Source organism: Archocentrus centrarchus, unplaced genomic scaffold (assembly GCF_007364275.1).
Source record: "Archocentrus centrarchus isolate MPI-CPG fArcCen1 unplaced genomic scaffold, fArcCen1 scaffold_43_ctg1, whole genome shotgun sequence".
NCBI classification, from domain to species: Eukaryota; Metazoa; Chordata; class Actinopteri; order Cichliformes; family Cichlidae; genus Archocentrus; species Archocentrus centrarchus.
The window spans coordinates 1199324-1220460 of NW_022060269.1; the positions used below are offsets into that span (position 1 = coordinate 1199324).

General features: G+C 42.0%; 1 protein-coding gene across 1 annotated transcript; it reads right to left on the reverse strand.

The window, feature by feature from the left end:
- Window positions 1-8225: 8225 nt before the first annotated feature.
- hoxb9a (homeobox B9a) lies at window positions 8226-20512 on the reverse strand. Its single transcript, XM_030724963.1, has 2 exons — window positions 19728-20512; window positions 8226-8877 (listed from the first exon to the last, which is right to left on the reverse strand). Exons 1-2 carry the CDS (start codon window positions 20332-20334, stop codon window positions 8642-8644), a joined length of 843 nt encoding a protein of 280 aa, XP_030580823.1. The 5' UTR covers window positions 20335-20512; the 3' UTR covers window positions 8226-8641.
- Between the last annotated feature and the right edge of the window lie 625 nt (window positions 20513-21137).

The window sequence follows — 21137 nt, forward strand, 5'->3', positions numbered from 1 at the left end:
TTTATGGGTTGTCTTTGTTAGGACCAGGGTCTAAATCTGCTTAAATCCCCAGGCTTCATTGGTCAGACCAGGAGGAAGCAGAAAAGCTGTGCTCAAACTTTATTCACATCACAATTCCAACAAGCTTCTCTCACTGGAAGTCTGTTTTATTTTTAGAATACTCATCAACTCTCACACTGTTATATTATAAGCATAGTTTTTAGTATAAATCATAGTATTAGTTTACAGCTATAACTTAAAAATAATATCTAAAATGTTAATAGCACATGGTAGTTAAGTTATGAAGTTGTAAACATTTTTACAGGGATTTTAATGTTTATTAATTTTATAGGTTTATGTAAAAAAAAAATCAAATTGGTCTACTCAACGTGCTTGCTGTTAACAAATATTACGGTGGTTATAGATAATAGAACTATAAGTAATTCAGTTAGGCTATGAATGCCACTCCAATAGATCAGCTCATTTCACTGCCAACTGAAACCCTTCTACAAATCGTCACCCTCTTAAAATAATGAGTCATTTTTTTTAGGCTTTTCAGAAAAGCCAAAACAAAACAAAACAAAACAAAACAAACAAAACAAAACAAAACAAAACAAACAAAACAAACAAAACAAAACAAAACAAAAAAAAAAAAAACAAACAAAACAAAACAAAACAAAACAAAACAAAACAAAACAAAACAAAACAAAACAAAACAAAACAGATAATATGACGATTTAGGCAAAAATAAAACTTTCATTTAAAAAATGAATTAGGTCATTATTTCAAGAGGTTGACGATAATTAAGTTGCTTTAGCAAGCAAGCCACTGTAACCCACCTCCCTTCAAGCTCTTTGTTTTCATGTTGTACGTGACTTCATCAGTGTCGTATCTGCTGTCAGGAAAGCCTGCTCTGTTCTGTACAAGGATTCTTGTTGCTGCTCTTCCCACCTCCTGCTTCCACAAATGCACAATGAAGGTTGAGGAGGTCCCAGAACAGAATCACATCGTGAAATATACATCACTAAAGATGGAATTCTTTTCTCCACTTCAGTAATTTTGTATAAAATACATTTTTCATACTCATTTTTGTGTCTTAACAGTTTTTACTCATTAGGCCCACATTTTTGTGGTACTCTTTCCAAAGTCAGTGCCTAAAATGGTGCCTTAAGACGTTGCTGCAAGGTTTTTAATTCAGTGATCACAGAGATGAAGTGATTGACTAACTTTTCATGTTTTGCCATATGGGAAAAGGGTTTTGATTGCTGTAGTGTCATTTCCACAGGTGAGTGTGTGTTATGAAAAATGCCTTAGCGGTATTGAGAACTCAATTAAGAGTGGTGCAAATGATGTTCCTGATGTGAGAATTGCAGTTTTTGAGAAAAACAGTAATTATGGAAGAATCAGGCTCCACCCTTATTTTATTCTATGATGGTTGAAAATATACAATGTGATAAAAGAACAAAAAATCAGTCACAACCATGATATGGGTGGAAAAAACACATTAACATGGGCAAATATAAATGAAGCCAGTTTTTTTGTGTTTACTTCTTTGAATTGTATTAGAAACTGAACACATTCATGTCAGTCTTAATGGGTCCAAGAACCTAGGAAGCCCTTCCTGTCCATCTTGAGTCCACATCGATTGCAGCTCTTCTTTTTGTTGCTGCTGGATCAAAAACAGAATTGAGATCAGGAACATTTCCTGATCATGGATGATTTTTCCAATGGTAATTAGGATGAAAAGCTCAAAATCAGATTTGATGCCCTGCACAAGAGTAACTGTCATTGCTGTTGGCACAGGTTGTCCTACTTTGTCAGGCATGTGGGATGGCTCATTCCTTGGGCAAGAAGACCATTCAGTTTTGCCATTTATTCACATCCACATTTCTCCCCTTACAAGCTGTTGACGGCTTGTTTTGAAGCTAACTGATGGTCAATCTTATCCTCTTCTTCAAACTCACTGTCAGACTCTGATTTGACATTGTTGCTATGCCACATACAGGGGCCTGCGTTTGAGTCTGCCCAAGACTGTGTGTCATTCCTCTACCTCTGTCCCACTTTCATATCTACTGTCCTATTCAATAAAGACAAAAGGACTCATGTTCTGAAAACTCTTACTCTTCATCATCTTTCAAATCCTTTCCCTACTGAATTTTCTTGTCTCAATTGATAATGTGAAGTCATTAAAAAAAAAAAAACCTTGGGGGTGTATTCCATTTTTAACTCGGGACTTCCAGGACATACTCAGCAGACATGTTTCTGTATACTATGCCAGCCACTTGGTAATGGCTTTCCATGCATGCCCTCAGGGGCATCTCTGTGTAGCCTGCATCTGGGGTCTTGCCTGGTGTGGTAGTATATGCCATGCACATAATATGTGTACATGATGGTTCCTGTTCTTACTCCTCTTCTTTCTCAGGTTTCTGCTGCCTGAGGTACTCCACTAAGCACATGATCATTTGTGGCCATCTTCCTGATGTACGAATGGATGTATGTTGTTTCATCTAGGACAGTGGTTCTGACACTCACTAGTCCTGGGCTTTCTTCCTTCTGCTTAGTGTACAGTCTCAGGGTGCTGGATTTGGGGTGAAACCCTCCATGCATGGTAAGGAGCTTTCTTGTCAGTGGCTTCTAATCCCTTCTTTTGCCACTTATTATCCCAGCAGGGTATCTGACAGTCGGCAGTGTGTACTGTAGGTGTTGATAGCCCGGATCTTGTTCTTCCCATTCAGCTGACTCTTCAGGACTTGCCTTACTCTCTGCAGGTACTTGGCAGTTGCAGCTTTCCTGGTGGCCTCTTCATGGTTGCTATTTGCCTGTGGGATTCCAGGGTACTTGTAGCTGTCCTCAATGTCTGCAGTGTTGCCTTCTTTAAGTCCAAGCCCCTCAGTTCTGACTACCCTCCCTCTCTTTGTTACCATCTGACTACACTTCTCCGGTCCGAATGACATTCTGATATCATTGCTGTAGATCCCAGTGGTGTGGATCAGTGAATCAATGTCTTCTTCACTTCTGGCATACAGATTAATGTCATCCATGTAGAGGAGGTGGATGATTTTTGCTCCATTCCATAGTTGGTATCTGTAGCCAGTCTTGTCAATGATCTGGCTGATGGGATTCAGGCCTATGCAGAACAACAGTGTTGACAGAGCATCTCCTTGGTAATTCCTGCACTTGATAGTGACTTGTGTAATTTCCTTGAAGTTGGCCTCCAGTGTTGTTCTCCACATCCCCACTTAGTTCCAGGTGAAGACTCTTAGGGTCCTGTTGATCTTGTATGGTTCTTGGAATTCCAGAATCTATGTATGAGGCACTGAGTCATAGACTTTCTTGTAATTAGTCCAGGCAGTGCACAGGCTGGTCAGTCTTGAGTGACTGCTCTAGCTACCAGTAGCTGGTGCTTTGCACCTCTGGTATTTCTACCAATTATTTTCTAGGCCCTGCTCATGTTTTGAGCCTCATGCCTACTCATCTTAGCTGCTATGATGCCTGACAGGAGCTTCCATGTTGTACTGAGGCAGGTTATTGATTATAGTTGATTGGGACTAGTCCCTTCTGAGGATCCTTGGGGACCACGACTGTCCGGCCTTTGGTCAGCCATTCCAGGTGTGTCTTATTCATTAGTAGCCAGTTCATTGGTGCTGACAGGTGCTCATGGAGTGCACTTAGGCACCTTAGCCAGTAGGTGTGAATCATGTCAGGGCCACAGCTATCACAACAGAGGTCCTCTGTTCCTTGTCAACCATCGCTATGTCTGGTTGGTTGGCCAGCAGCTTCTTGTCTGTCTGGAACTCGAAGTCCCACAGGACCACAGCCTTGTTGTTCTCAGCCACCTCTGGTTCCACTGGGACTTGGGGACTCCTAGTCAACATGCAGCACAGATGTTCCTGTTTACTATCCCAGCCACTTGGTTGTGCCTGTCAGTGTACACAGTCCTGGCTTACATTTTACGTCTTGCTACTATCTCCTGGATAATTTCCAGGACATTTTTGCACAGCTTGCAACTTGGGTCCTGTCAGCTGTGGTAGACTCCCACCTCTGTGAATCTGGTGTTTGGGGCCTGTTCTTGTGCTGCCATTATTAGAGCCTTTGTGCTGTCCTTTTAGCCAACCTTTTTTAGCCACTGGAAGGATTTCTGGATGTCAGCCACTTCCTCTATCTGCTGATGGTACATCCCATGCAGGGGCTCGGTCATCCATGAGGGCTCCTCTTCTTGTTCTGTATCACTGTCTGTTTTCAGCTTCCTGATTCATTCTTTGAGCAGCTCATGTCCAGGGTTCATCTTCGTGATGAATTTACGTATGTCCTGTATTTCATCCTGGATTGTAGCTCTGACACTTACTAATCTTCACCCTCTCTCACTCCTGTCATAGTGCCTCAGGGTGCTGGACTTCGGGAGGAAACCTCCATGCATAGTGAGGAATTTTTCTGTCTTGACATCAGTAGCATCTATCTCCTCCTGTGGGCAGCTTATTATTCCAGCTGTTTTTTGATTTTTTGGATTCCTACTGTTCAGCTATTTTTTTTTTTTTAGCACCTGTCTTACCTTCTGGAGGCATTTGGCTGTGGCTGACCTTTGTGCATCTTTTTCATGGTTCCTGTTGGCCTGTGGGCTGCCCAGGTAACGCTCCTTTATACCTGCTAATCTGCCTTCTGCCAACTCCACCCCTTCAGTCCAGATCACCTTCCATGTCTTTGCAACCATTTGGCCACACTTATCCAGTCCGACTGATATCCTAGTGAGGTGGATTTTCCAGGACCTGTCTTTCATGATGTCCTTCTGCATCTCAGTTAACAGATTAACATCCTTCTGTGCTTCCATGGTTTCCCAGTCACCAGCTGAAAGCACCAACAATGGGCACATGAGCATCTGAACTGGACCATGGAGCAATGGAAGAAGGTGGCCTGGTCTAATGAATCATCTCTTCATTCACATCACATGGATGCATGTGTGTCACTTAACTTGGGAATACCTGGCACCTGGATGCACGAATAGGAAGAAGGCAAGCCAGTAGCAGATTGGCCAATGTTCTGCTGGGAAACTTTGGGTCCTGCCATCCACATGGATGCTACTTTGGCTCTTACTACCTACCAAAGCATTGTTGCAGACCATGTAAATGGTATTCCTTGATGGCTGTGGGCCAGATTTCAGTCAAATCGAGCATCTGTGGCATGGTCGATCCATGCCCACATAATTCAGAGTGATTCCATGGGGTTGGGCATAAATAGTGATATTTATAAAATCTTGCCCAAGTACCGACCTACAACCACACTTTCCAACAGCAGCTGTAGTTGTTGGGTATCAATTGTTGGATATAAAAACTTTTACCTTGGTGCTTAAGTATTTGCAAATTACACAAACATGTAGAAAACTTCTATTGCTGTTACTAACCCTAAGTATACTTTGGTGCAGTTACTGTAGTCACAGTGGTACTCTAGAGCTTCATGTTACTGTTTTATAACTTTTTGCATTAACAGTAAAAACATAGCAACTTTTTTCTCCTTCTACACTACCAGCTCCAAGTTAGTATAATTGTTTCTGTAATAAATAAAAGAGGAAATAGAGACTCTGCATCTATAATCAGACTCTGTGTCTATCAGAGTCATTTGGTGCAGAGACAAACACAGGAACCGCAGCGGCTTCACAAGCTCCTAATGGACAGATGAGACGCTTCTATCTAATGAATGCACTCATCATCTGTGTGTGTGTGTGTGTGTGTGTGTGTGTGTGTGTGTGTGTGTGTGTGTGTGTGCGTGCGTGCGCGTGTGTGGTGGGGGTGTTTATGGGTTTATTACAGTCTTTTGGTGTTGCAGCCAAACAGACGCCCCTCTCCTTTCAGCTGCAGTGTACAACTGAAGAGGCACATATTTTAAACACATGCTGGTTCTTCTGCTTCTTTCCCTTTGTCTTTTTGTTTTGTTTCTCTCTGAACCTCCCCACATTCAAATATATATAGGCCTACATATATAATCAGGCAAAACGTGGTCTTAGTATAAAGTATCTTCTTTAATAGGAATCCAGCATCAGCAATGCAATCGCACAAAGAAACGAGAGACAAGAAAACAGACAAGAAAAGGACTGGGACTGGTGTGTGTGTGTGTGTGTGTGTGTGTGTGTGTGTGTGTGTGTGTGTGTGTGTGTGTGTGTGTGTGTGTGTGCGTGTGCGTGTGTGTGTATGTGTGTGTCCACATTTCTTGCTTGCTACACTTCTACACCTCTGTGACTACATGGCTTAATTTTGTCTTGAAGACATATGACTTAAGATAAAATTAAACCACGTGGTTCTGTAAGAATTACTTCAAGAACTACGACTTCCACAAAAGGCTGTTCCTTAATCAGGGGAGTAAATAATGGAAGTCATAGTATGAGGGCGGAAAGAAAAATTCAATATTTAATAATAATAATCATAATCATAATAATGATAATTTATTCATTTTCATCTCTGCCTCAGTATATATCATAACTCGTTACTGTTCACCATTAAACAAATTAAAGACACAAGAGTCTCACTGGACTGACATCAGAACATATTTTAGACAGTAGGTACAACAACATGGAAAACAGAATCTAAAGAACATGACAGACAAAACGAAAAGTCAACTATATTCCAGTAAGATGCCATTCCCCGAGAGGACAACTGACTCAACTTACTCCAATAAGAAAGACGAGGTTACTCACTTTATATACAATAAATTAGAAATATTTCATATCAAGAAACTTCTGTTTTTGTTTTTTCTTCTTAGCTTCCCCTTCGACAGATTTAACATACAGAGAGATGTACGACGAAATGATGTCTTCAAAAGGAGTGAGTTGAGGCATGCGCAAACTTTGTAAACATTTGTTCTCGTGAATAGAGGATTTGTAGGCGCGTGGGAGAAACTGCAGGCTTCTCTGCTGAACACTTGGTAAACAAGCCCGGCTGTACAGACCCGTTATAATATTAACCGACAGGTGTGCATGTACTGTATGTATGTTGGCGCACAGACATCCGTCCTAGACCAAACACACACACACACACACACACACACACACCCACACACACACACACACACACACACACACACACACACACACACACACACACACACACACACACACAAGCGAATGTGTTGTTTATGATCCGTCCATAAAACTGCCACGGGACGACATTTAAGTACGTCGACACTACAAAAAAAAAAACGCTGTCCGGCCCTCCAACACATCTACTCATGTTTAAACACCCAGATCAATAAAATTCTGCGTAAACTTAACTCAAATACTCGGAGATATAAAATCTGCACATAAACTTAAGACGTTTTCTTACTCTACGGCTGGTGCGCTATGTTTAAATTCGTAGAAATTCCTATATTTTCAGCTTTCTTTCGTTCTTTTCTTTTACCTTTTTCTTCTTTTTTTACACTGCAGTACATGTCTGGTCGTAGATTTCCACCTAGGTTGCATTTGGAAACCAACGTTGCGGACCCATTCAACATATTTCCTTTAATCACAGAATAAATCGCCTTGCATAGCAGTTGATATACGCAGTAATAATGTATAAAAATAGAGCCGACTCTTTAAAAAAAAAAATCAACGCTAAGATGCAAGTTGAAAAACCGGACGATGGTAAGCAGATATATATCCTTGTTTTCAGCCTGAAAGGCGCACAGCTGTGCGGCATGCACACAGATTTGTGGGCACTAGAGACTGAAAGGAGTAGTTCTCTGCAAGAAGTAACAGCCTTGCTGGATTTGTACCAGACAGTCTGATTAAAAAGTGTTTCTGGGATACTTAAAAATATAATGGCTTGAAGCTTAATTTGATTGATGCGTGTGGTTTATTAAGAAAAAAATGCGAGTCCTGTCCTTCCGAAATCTAACATCTTTTGACTCCAGGCCACAGATGAGCCGCCGCTGCAGCGCATAAACCACCCGGGGAGCAAGCCGAACACGGAGATCCTAGATATCGACAGCCGCCTAATGGGCCGACAACCGGAAAACAAATGGCGACTGGCTGCTTGTATCAACTCCGACCATCAGGCGCTTTCTAATCAAATTCTGCCAGCAACGGGGGGGAGGGGGGGACAGCAGTGCCCGCGTGTGTGTGTGCTCCACGTGCTTATTAATGACCATGTGAAATCCCGGTTTCAGCACTTCCGCACACCTCTGGTGTGAATAAATAACCAAAACAGAAAGAACAGTCCGTACCCCCCCCCCCCCCCCCCCCCCCAACACACACACTTTTTTTTTTTTTTTTTTTTTTTTGCGGGCGGCTTTCTGCACGCTTTGTCTTTAATAACGTAACTTAATATTTAAGCCGAATTGCATTACTGTATGAGAATTATTAGTTTAATGTGAAGGAGGAAGTAACGGCAACAAACTCTATGACTTCATCAAGCAAACAGACCGAAGGTTTCCACTGAAAAATTCCAGGAAACTTCCAGCTTACTGAACATCAGACTTTCTTAAGACTTCACTCTACGCGCTTTGGTCGGGATCAAGCGATCGATCATACTTATAGACTGGCGTCCCTTTTGGTTCACTTGGAATGTTAAAACAAACTGGAAGCAGCAAATGTGCATGTACATTTTTGCAGTTCTTGGGAACTCTGTAGAGAAACAAAGGGGCTTTATGTTGGATAGAAGATGTGAGCGTGCATGCATGTGCGTCTGTGTATATGTCCCTAGTCCTTGGGTTGGTCCTTGTTTTGCTTCTTCATTTTCATCCTTCGGTTCTGGAACCAGATCTTCACCTGCCGCTCCGTCAGGTTGAGTGCGCGCGCCACCTCATGCCGCCGATCGCGCGTGAGGTACATGTTGAACAGGAACTCCTTCTCTAGCTCCAGCGTCTGGTATTTGGTGTACGGGCAGCGCTTCTTCCTGGAGGAGCGTGCATGCAGCCAATTGGCTGATGGGTCATCTGGGGAAAGAGAAAAGAGTAAAAAGAAACAAAATATTAAAAAGAAAAGAAACAAAAAGGAAAGCAATTAGAAACGCAACCGCTCTAACACGCTGATTCACAACATACTGGCTGTCTTAGTGCTCAGTCACAAAGCACCAAGACAACACCGAGAACCACGTCTCACCTAAAATTCTGCGTCAATGCTCTGTTCTAAAGCAGTCGACTCTGCAGTTGACACTTTGATGAAGAAAAGACGTTTATAGTGTTAACAGGGGCGCAATTTGACACAAGTTTATAAGGCATCACGTGGAAGACAGACGGCCTGCTTCCTCCAGAATGGAGAAAATATAAACGGTAGCGCCCAAAATGCAGATTTAACATCACAGAAAAAAACAAACTCAGTCTCCAAGGCTGATTTGCTCTTACTTATTTATTTAATCTTTTTTTTTCTTTTAATCTCGATATGTGTTTCTAAACGGAATTAGCTCATAGAACCATTTTTTACCTCACCTGAGTTAAAATGCGTTCATGTAAGCGAGGCATTTATTTCAAAGTGAACTTCGCTCTGATACTGCTCCAATCAAGGAGGCAACTATACTGAAAATAATATCAGGACAAAAGAGCAAACCAGCGTTTTATGCATTAGAAGGAAGCATGGTGTGCATATTCTCAGCTTAATTATATTTTATGACCAAAGAAAGAAAGAAAGGAAGAAAGAAAGAAAGCGCAAACACAAACAGGCAGACAGCGGTGAACATTTTCTACCTAGGGTTGGGGGGGGTGGGGGGTAGGATTATGATCTCATTGCAGCTTTCAGTGCGCTGCTTGTTTCTAAGCGGTTGGAATTTTTTTAATCCAGACAAGATCATCCGTTCCGTTTCATTAAGCGACCAGATATGCAGCTGAACATTTCGCTCGTCTGAGTGCAGCAGCAGAAATATTTCCGCATAACTGAACACACACAAAGGAATATCAAGGAACGTGTTGTGCGTACCATCAAGGGACGGCATCAAGCTCCAGCTTAGAGAGAAAACATACAATTTACCTCTTTTAGGGTGCATTCTTGAGACTGATATGGTAAATAACAGCGTTGTGATGCATAAATATAGAAGCGCTTAAATTGAATATTCTTGTTTTCCATGGGACGGAGAGAAAATTATGAATTCCTGTCAAGTTTTTTTTTTCTCACTGTCTTTTTATCGCCTCGTTGTTTTCCAGGCCACCCTGCCTCCATCACCCCTCCTCCCCACCACCGCACCCTTGTTTATAGCTTTTAGGCCAATGTAATTAGCCTTAAAGCTCTTGTTTAGGGCGCATGGGTCTGGTTTAGGGCTCAAAGCTGTCTGTTCTTCCCCATGGCATCTCCACTATGAGACAGACTATCACGGCATTTCAAGTCTCTAAAGAATACACATTAAAAAGGAAATCCTGGACTCACTTTCGGACCGATTCGATAACGCATTTGCTTGCACATATCTGCAAGTGACTATAAAAAAAATGAGAACCCATAGTTGGTTCTGGTTCATTTCCATTTTTACATCTTCTAAATAAAACCTTTAACCAACAGCAAGCATTTCCTGTGGTTAGGTCAGACTCTTCCTCCATTAAGTCAAACCAACAAACAGAAACGCCCACCAGATAGAGTGAGTAAAGTAAGAATAATAATTTTAAAAATGTATTTAATGTAACGAGGCCACACCGGAAAATTTCAAACAAGAAAAATAAAACGTGTATTATAAAAGCTATAAAATTCCATCAGCAATGATGAAGAGCGCAGATCAGCATGCAAAGGGGAAAACACGAGTACATTGTTTCCTTTAAAGCTGCTGTTTATTTGATGCATTTTATCAGTGACGCCATCTCAGTCAGCAGCTTCAATTCCGAGTCTTGTGCAAAAATATAAATGTGACTCCAGTAGTGTTATCCAATCTGATTTTATTTTCTAAAGGAAAGCATTAAAGCAAAGCACACATGTAGCCTAACCATGTGGACGACCTTTGGAAGTAATGCTCTTTCTCAATCAGAGATTTATGCTGGCAACCTCGAGCAGGTCTCCTGGGTGACGGGTTATGAAGAGGATGTTTTGTGTGTATGTAAAATACAGCCTCAGTCAGAATGGATGATCTTATCACTCACAAGTAATGCGGGGAAACACTGAGTTTCAGCACCGTGTGTGTGTGCGTGTGTGTGTGTGTGTGTGTGTGTGTGTGTGTGTGTGTGTGTGTGTGTGTGTGTGTGTGTGTGTGTGTGCTCTCGTCTGAGGATCCAGGCCCCGTTTTCCTGTGGTGTGAACGCGGTAATACTTCTAATTAAACTCAGATTGTTTTAAATTTAATTGCTTTGCCTACGAATGAAAAACTTCCATTTCTTATCGACGTGCATTGCGAACCGTTCTCATTCACAGATAGTCTACTGGCATTTGGTAATGTATCCATTAAACTGTGTTGCGGACACGGCCAGCTGGAGACCCGGCAGCGAGATTAGTAACCAATGTTTAAGCGCTCCAGCCTAATAAAGTAGATTTTAATGCTTTAAGACAACCAGTGGGTGAAAGCGAAAGTAAGTAGCAAATGTTGCGGAGCTCACGGACTGCACCAGGCGAATACTGCCGCGGCTACCTGCGCCATAACGGCGAGCATAATTGGATGTTCGCTGTTAGGTAACGTTACCGGGATGACCAGCGCTGTGGGTATACTGAGGCCTTTGTACTAGGGTCGCTCAGCTCTAAGTGACTTAAATTTCGTTATCAAATGGTGAGCGTCCCTCTGCAGATCTCCGCACGCCTGCCTGGATTTTTGTGACCGCGGACTTCTCAGTGGAAAATTTACATTACACTGTACCAACTACACATGTGAAATGTCTGCTCACTGTATCTGTGTCCGCAGTGCAGTATATTCTAGGCCACAGTGTCCAAGCTAATAAACCTGCAACATACGTTGTAGGTCTCTTTCAGGGGATTGTTGAAAAAAAGAACGATAACTACTTAATTAACACCCAGCGTATCATATCGGCACCAACACGTTTGCGCAAGCGCACTTTGCATTATCTATTGGAAAAAAACTCAAATGGTTTCAGAAAGCTGAGAAATTGTCTTTTACAGCCAACATGGGATTATCGTGGTAATTTCACTGCTCATTTGGTTCCCCTCACCACCACCACCAATACCAGAGACATGATGTATAGAGCCTATATGATAGCCTGGCCCAACTATCATAAGGTGAAAGGCAGGGTCCACCCTGCTAACACAGAGAAACAGACAACCATTCACGCTCACATCCACGTCTATGGACAATTTAGAATAGCCAACCTAACCCCACTTAATGCATGAGAGAACCCACGCAGACGTGGGGAGAAAATGCAAACGCCACACAGATGGTGGATTTGAAAAGAGGATTTCTTGCCGAGGAAACAGTGCTAATCCACAGGCCACTGTGCTGCCCTGAGGTCTATTTAATTTTAAGTTAAACACACTTTATATACCTTATGTTAGCTTGACCTAAATTATATTTTTAATAACATTAAAAGTACTTGTACATAACATTGGATGAACTTTTTTTCTTTTTCTTTTTTTTTGGAATTAATATGCTCCATACACTGTATAGTTTCAACAACACAGGTTTTATTCAAATTTGACTATCTCTGAACATGATCACTGAACTGGCATCATTAAGAGTCTCAGTCATGATTATAACTAAATCCATATGTTGTTTTTAGCCACAGAAATACTGAAAACTACATGACAGATCCACAAGAATCGATGTTTAAACACAACAAAACTGAAATGATGACGCGACATGAATAAACTAAGGCTCTGAACTTCAAAAATAATCATCCGATGAGCCATTGCACTCATCAGTACACAAGTGGACTTATAGAATTCCCCCAATTTAAACAAGTATGTACAAATATGCTTGCCAGCAAAAAGTAAGCCAGTGCATAACATACATTTTTTTTTAAAAAGGGAGAAAGCACAAACTTGGGGCTTAAAAGTATTACTTCCATATAAATTATGTAATTATGTGAAAGTAAGCCATCTTGAAATAATGACTTAAACTTTTTAAAAATATTTCGTAATTATTTCTGGAGATGGTTCAGGGTGACATAACTTCTGACCTATTCGCGATCAAAGCATTACCCTCAAAGTGTCAGTGTCAGTGTTCACAGTTACAAAAGACGTTTATGACCATCACCAAAGTCTTATGAACTTATCTCTTTATGAGCTCTTTTGTTGTTTTTACTTTCCCCTCAACCTCCAACCAGTCAATGCAGATGGCTGCCCCTCCCTGACTGTGTGTCTGCTGGAGGTCTCTTCCTGTTATAAAGGAGTTCGTCCTCTCCACCATCACCAAATGCTTGCTCATGATCTCAGCAATATTGTAGGCTCTGTACAATATAAAGTGATTGGGCTGTTGTTTTGAACTAGATCTATAAAACTGAACAGAACTGAGTGATCAGTTCTTAATAAATCTGAACAGAATGACAGTATTAGAATGCCACTATAGATTTAGGACACAATTACATATACAGAAATGACTAGACATTGTTTTCATTTTTTTGAAAACAGGCAGCTCTGCACACAGCATAAGTGAACTTTGAAATGAGTAAATACAATAAGGATATTAACTGTGGCAATATAGGAGTTTTTTTTATTTGTTATACACAAAAAGCAACCAGACTTTGTCAGCTCAGTCACATGAATGGGCATAAAACCTGTGATGAAAGCCTCACTTGTGCATGTCCAACTCTACAAACTGCCTTTATTGAATATTCTTCTGCAGGATTTGTAAACATGAGAGATTGCTATACAGGTTGAGTAATCAGAATTCTTTCAGAAGTCTTTCTACCTGATTTTATGTGTAATCTATCAACATTTATACACCAATCAAGCATAACTTAATGACCACTCACTGGTGAACTGGAGAATTATCTCTTCATCTCTTATGTGGTGTTCCCTGCCTGCAGTGGTCAGTATCTATCAAAAATTATCCAAGGAAGAAACAGTGATGAACCAGTGACAGCGTCATGGGTGGCCAATGCTCACTGATGTATGTGGGGAGCAAATTCTGGTCCGTGTGGTCTGATCCCACAGACGAGCCCGAAAAAGGTTAATGTTAATGTTGGCTCTGATAAAAAGGTGTCACAATGTACAGTGCATCACAGTTTGTTGTGTATGGGGCTGTATAGCTGTAGACCAGTCAGCATGCCCATGCTGACCCCTGTCACCTGCAAAAATGGGCAAAGTTCCGCTAAGAAACCTTGGGTCCTGCCATCCATGCGGATGTTACTTTGACATGTACCACTGTTGCAGACCCCTGATGGCTGTGGCCTCTTTCAGCAGGATAATGCACCCTGCCACAAAGCAAAAATGGTTCAGGAATGATTTGAGAAGCACAACAATGAGTTTGGGGTGTTAACTTGGCTTCCAAATTCCTCAGATCTCAGTCCAATCAAGCATCTGTGGGATGTACTGGACAAACAAGTCCAATCCATGGAGGCCTCAACTCTCTACTTATGGGTCTTAAAGAAACTGTTGCTAACATCTTGGTGCAAATGTCACAGCACACCTTCAGGGGTCTAGCAGAGTCCATGCCTCGATGGGTCAGGGCTGTTTTGGCAGCAAAAGGGGGACCAACACAATATTAGGCAGGTGGTTATAATGTTATGCTCAATCGTTGTATATGTGTAATGCCTTAAACACATTCTTTCCAATTGCCAGCATGGGGTGAGACTTCTGGTTGCAGAACAAAGTCTGGTTGTTTGAAGTTTTCTGAGAAAATGGTCATTTACTTCCCTGCTCTATGACCTGTTGGCAGCTATTTTCTGTAACAATTGGTCACATCAGATATAAAGCACCGTTAGATGACTGGTGTTCTGAATGAACACTGTATAGACAAAATTAAACTTTTTTCACTAACCAGTGGGTGGCATCATGGCTACATCCATCATTTATATACAGTCTATAGTAGTCTTTTGATGCATGAGACTTTGGGTTTGGAACACCATTGCGAGGTCATGTGTCTGTCAGTGATGAATACGGCATCACCCAGCATCTGTTCTTGTGTGGATCTGACAGAAGATAGCCTTCATGTTCCCCTTGTGTTCTTCCTGTGAGTTGAATTATAGTTAGTGGCCATTGTCAGTAAATACGTTCTTAATACCTTCTGGAATTAATTCCCTCCAACATGAGCAGCATGTAGAGGATCAATTTCAACTCAGAGAAAAATAATGCCCAGTAAAGTGATGAGGATAAGGTGGAGTAGAGGGGTGCAGAGCTTTTGTCACACTGTAAAGTGTGTGCTTTGCATTCCCCGGGTGTATATTCACCTCCAGGACCATCCATTACCCTCAGAGCTGTGCCATGACGATGGCTGTCACCCTGGATGACAAAGCGTTTGAGGAGTGAGAGAGTTTGGACAGGGGTGAGTTAAGGTTATCGTGGAAAGCATAGACTCTTTTTTTCAAAGGGATGGGAAGACAGAGAGCATGTTGATAGAAAGAATAAGCATGGTGCGGGGTGTTGCTTCTATAATGTTAACGTGGCTAAATCCACATAGTTGCAGAAGCAATGTCTAGCTTGGTGCTGATGGACAGGCACATGGATGAAAAGATTTACATTTCCCTAAAGCTGCCTGCTATAGCCCATGGCCCTACAGCCTGATGTTCAGTTGTTACCCTGTGTGTCTTTGCCTAGGTGTGTATCCCCACTTTGATGAATGCATGGAAACAGCAACCGAAACGGCTAAGATAAATATCCCGTCCAGTCTCTTTTTCTCTCTGTGTCTCCTTCCCTTTGCAATTTCACCCTAATAGTTCCAGAAATTGACCTCTCATATATCCCCAAGGCATGTTATTACATTTCCCAAAGTCATATTTTATCCCACTCCCTTCCTTCCCCATCCCCATCCACCCCCAGCACTTATACCCCATCTCACCAACAGCAACACGCCAATTAATGGGGTTGTTCACTCGGCGTTATAAGTTAATAAAGTTCAAGGTAATAACTTTCTCACCCTGCCTGGCAGCAGAATCAGTAGCACAAAGACTGAAGTGTAATCTTGTAGTTTATTCTGGAAGGCTGCCCAGCACCAGCAACACAAAGAGAAATCTGTAGCTGTATGCTAGCTTTAACTGGATGAGATGTTTTCAAAGGTAGATTTGCAGTCATGTTATTTACATGGTGACCACTTTGAGTGTTCAGCCAGAATCTGAAGATAAGCCTACATCATGCAGGCACTTATGTTTTCATGTTCCCCACTGAAAAGAGGTTCAGACCTGAATTCAAAGAGTACAAGTACAGTTTGTTAGCCTGACCCCTTCAAGGTAAGCTGGTCTTAGGACCTCACTGTCACAGCATGCTCATTTTCAAATTTACAAGCTTGGAGCTGGAAAGGTTTTTCATATTGATAAAAACAACGTTCTGTTTGGAATTTTTCTCTGTTTGCCAACATGTGCAAGGCAAGAACTTTTCTTCTTTTTTTTTTCAGAATTCTTCAAAGACCAACTATCTGTTCAAAATTCCTTTTCATTTTCAAACAGGAGAGGAATTCTGCCAAGCTGTAATGTCTAGCCAATAATAGTTTAAAATAAAAACTCTTTAAGTCAATGTTCTGAGGACTCTGGCCACTGTGGAGTACTACATTGTTAGGCCACTTATGCGTGAACACTTCCATTGGGCATTAAACCAAGTGTGCCAGTGACCAACAACAGCAAGTCAGCTTTACTGTTCTGTTTTTTGTGAGTGCATAATATGTAACATGCCAACTTGTCAGTTTTAGACGTGCTGGAAAATTTATTTTACTACCTTTAGGAATAGATGGCTCCTTGTTTCCCTGATTCCTGGTTAAGCTAAGCTAATAAGGCTGATATGTATCACACATATTAATTTTACACTATTTTGCATCCAAACAGATGCATACAAAGGGATTTTTTTTAATCTCTACAAACAACCAGAAAACAACATTTGCAATAAAGCTTCAAGTGTGTTTCTAAGCAAATTGCCTTGAAAGTGACTGATGTTCCAAAAAAGAGCTGACCAATAGAATGTTGTTCCTGCAGTTTTAAATGGCCACTTTGTGACCAACAGAAAGAGGCTTTAGTTGCTGCTTGGTATCAGTCCCACTACCTGAAACACTAGGCCACTGCAATACACATACAAAGAAGACAAAAAGCAAAGACAAGAAAATTTCATGAACCCCTTTAAAACAACTCAGAGGAAACGTTTTGGTTTCTTTCTTTGATTTTTTGCTTTTCATTTTACTCATCTGAACAGAGGAGCTTTTCACGACCACCAAGCCAGACTGGGACATACGGCGTTACCAGCGGAAAGTCTAATAATTCAGACTGGAGGCTGTTAGGCTCCATCCAGCCCTTAACCAGCTCACTGCTCTGATGGATAGCACGCTCAGATGTTGTAATAAGCTGGCTACATATGTGTATGTATGTGTGTGTATGTGTGTGTGTGTGTGTGTGTGTGTGTGTGGGGGGGGGGGGGGGGGGGTTCCAGTGCAGTCATCGTGTATATATGAATGTATGTCTATGATTTTTTTATTTTCTTCTCAGGGCCACTATAGACATAGAAGTCTCTTTCTGGCATGCGCGCACGGATGGATCGGACTCCTCGGACTAGATTTATCAGGAGGGATTAGAGAAGGGAAATAGAGGCCATCCATATCCAGCGTCAGTTAAAAAGAAAAATTAAAAATAATATATTTGATTCTTTTTCTAGGGTGCGGTTTCTGCCCCCCCCCCCCCCCCCAAAAAAAAAAAAAAAAATAAAAATTCAAGAAACTTTGGAAAAGAACTTCGAAGGGAGCCAACCCCGCCAGTGACAGATTAAATGTTGCTGTTAGCGCGAGTGAATATAAAGACAAAGCAAAACAAAAATAAACAAAGAAAAAGAAAAAGAAAACATGAACAAGAAATTTCCGTGATGCACCGGCCAAACTCCGGACTGCTTCATATCAAGATGATTGCGACTTGTGACTGGTTAAAACACTTTACTATTACAAAGATAGAGGGTCGATGAATCGTACAGCCGCCAGACTACAGTCTGCAATAACATCAGTGGAGCTGTGCCTGTTTGTGCAGCAAGAACAAGTTATTTCAACAAATTAATTATCCAATCAGCTGCATTTGTTTAATGCTGTGAGATCAAACTGATTTAAAGGTTACAGTCATCTATGTATTGTTGTATGATTTCTTTTAAATAATTGAAAAACATTGCTAGCACATAAAGAATACACTAAAGGAAAGGAAGTATTAAAAATAAAAACAAAAAAACCCCAACTATTTTATGTTCCGCATATCTTCTCATTGCGTTGCTAGCACAGCTTGAATCCACTCTGGAATTTACAAAAGCCTACGTGTAGATTTATACGCGCTTTAAGAAGGCAGAGTTCACGTCCTCACTGTCCACCTCTGATGTGAGTGGAGCACAGTGGAGCCAGACCCCGCTGCAGGCTGACTTATGAGGCCTCTGCTCCACGGTCCCGGGCGGTTCGGAGCCCTCACTGATGGACGACCTTTCATTTCTTTTCTTTCTTTTTTTTTTTAAATGATTTTTAAAAGAAGTCGGGCAATGTTATGCAGACGATACGTTTAACGGTCTAGTTTATCTTTAATATTATACTAGAAAGGTCAGGATAACTATGACTGCACATCTCCACCTCGACCCATTTCTAAGCGTACAAACTAAAACAACGGGAAGATGCTGAGAGGCTTTGTCTCAGGAGAGTTAGGTTAGGCCGTCCGGCCTCACCATATTATTTGTCTGCTTACTCTAAGCTATAAAAGATCCCAGCCGGGATGAGAATGGAGCAGTAAAATGCTCTTTTCTCTAAATAGTATTGACTGTCAACTAATGCGTAAAGGCGAGGGATGAGGAGCAGAAGGCTCCAGAGAGATTACCACACTTTAGACTAGGCAGTTTGTTACAGGGTGCCTGACATGGAAACTTTTAAAGTATTTAAAGCACAACAGGGCGAAAAGATGATTCTCGTGATAGCGATAACGAGAATCATGCGATTACAGTATTAAAATGGAAATCAATGAGCACTTGGTCTTTTCTGAAACAGGACAGAAATGCGTGTGTCCCACTGAGCTAGAGGGTACCCAAACTACGCACCTCCTGTTGTTACTGTCGGGTGATGGATCTGGATGAAGAGGATAAAAAGGGGCAAACAGGCTATAACTTTCCCAACCTTTAGCCTGAATAATGTTCTTCGTGTGTTGACTTGGAAGCTTTTTAGAAGCACCCCAATTGTATTTAATACATATACATCATTCGCGCAAAGCGATAGTTGTGAATGAGCTTTTGTCAGATCATCAGCGATAAGTATCATGAGCACTGAGTCACTTTGAAAGTCTCTTATACGGCAATACCAGGGTCACAATTATACCAAGAAATACAGAGCAACACCCGTTCCATTTGTTTGTAAGGATTGCTTGTAACATTTTAGTTACTGGAACAGTTACAATTATAGGCGGTCCCTGTGACTGTGTGCATCATTTGCAGGTTATTTGAAGACTGCCATGTTTTTTGTTTTGTGTTGTTTTGTTTTTGTTTTTTAGTTTGAAATTTTTACGTCACAAAATCCGGTTGTTTTGTTGTTGCTGTTTTGTTCTTTTTGTTTGTTTGTTTTTTTGTATATGCCTTTCCAGGAAATGTGTTAACTACGGGAGCCAGCTGCAAACGCACGGATGACATGGGCTAAGAATCACAGTAAACTTAGAGAGCAGAAGGTGGGAACACTTCGGCTTCTCCGGTTCTTTGTTCTTTTTTTATGGCGGCATTTAAAGTATTTACAATCTCCCTCCCTCCACTAGCTCTGTCCCACTTCCACGCACTATTTCCTGCTTTAATAACTTACTTTGATCCACGCCGTCTTTGTCCTCACTCCCTTCACAAATGTCCTTATTTTCTTCGAACCCTGCTCCCGGGATGGCGGCCGGATGGTGGCCAAGCTCGCGCGATGTCGTGGACGTTGACTCCAAGATGTATGTTGTGGTCTCGTGCTGATGCTGTCCGCCGATTTTGGGTGGGATCTCCCCTCCGAGATGGCCAAGCTGTGGCTCCAGCTTGACCTGCCCCGTTTGGCCCTGCACCGGACCAGACTCGGAGCTGCGGGGCGCGCAGTCCAGCCATGAGCGTATGTACCTTGTGTCCGCGTGCTGAGCTGGGATGTAAGGGTGGTAGACAGCAGGGAGGCCACTGGCACCGTGGTGTGGATTAAATGGGCTCCAGGAGGACGAGAAGACTGGAGGCTTGGGCTGGAAGCTGCAGGACGGATAGGAATCGGGATGGGGATGCTCCGTGTGCGCAGCAACGCCACCGGGCAGCCTCCCACCCGCGGCCGCAGCGGAGCTCGAGGCGGAATATTGGGCGCTGGGAAAGCGAGTCTGGGCTGAGAGTTCATCGGTCTCGTGACTTATGATGGAGTCCACGTAATAGTTGCTCAAAGTCCCAGAAATGGACATTCTCGGACATTATCTGTGAAACGCCTCGAATTCACTAAATAGAAAACAAGACGAGAGACATTACGAGGTTTCCTTTCTTTCCCTCTCTCTCTTTTTCTTCTTCACTTCTGTCCCTTGCTAAGTCGCCCCCTCCCTTTCTCACTCTCTGTCTCTCCCCTAGTCCCTTTCTTTCGAAACAAAGTGCTACAGCCCTACAGCCTAGCACTGTGCACGGGGGTTTGTCGAGTCTGTGAGCGAGGCGCAAAGTGATTGGCCGGAATTTTTCTTCTAGCCTGAAAAAGCGTCAGTGAAACGTAAATCAATCCTGCACGAGGGCCCCTCTTTCTCCTTATCTCTCTCTCTCTCTCTCTCTCTCTCTCTCTCTCTCTCTCTGTCGTTCAGATAGATTGTCTTGTTTATATGCAATATGCAAAATGAACGCTCCGAATATCCAGTCAGTTTATCTGCCGTTGCTGCCGAGGTAGACTTATATATATAAAAAAAAAAGAGATTATGCGTTGTCTGGACGGTATGTACGAAATGCAAAGCAGAAACAATGGCGCACAAATAAGTGGTGCGAAATATCTTTAATTTATGAATTCAAGGCGTTCAGTGCAAAAGAAAAAACAGAACATTCACTCTTGTTAAATCGCGGAATGCGCTTTTAAAACACCAGTATTATAAGCACCAATAGTCCTCCACTTAAAGAGAGTTAACAGCATAGACCTTTTCTGTCCAAGACAAGATAGACAGTAAAATTCACACCTAGGTGTGTTTTTCATTATTTACCCGACTCCTGGATCTACTTGCCAACTTTTCTGAGA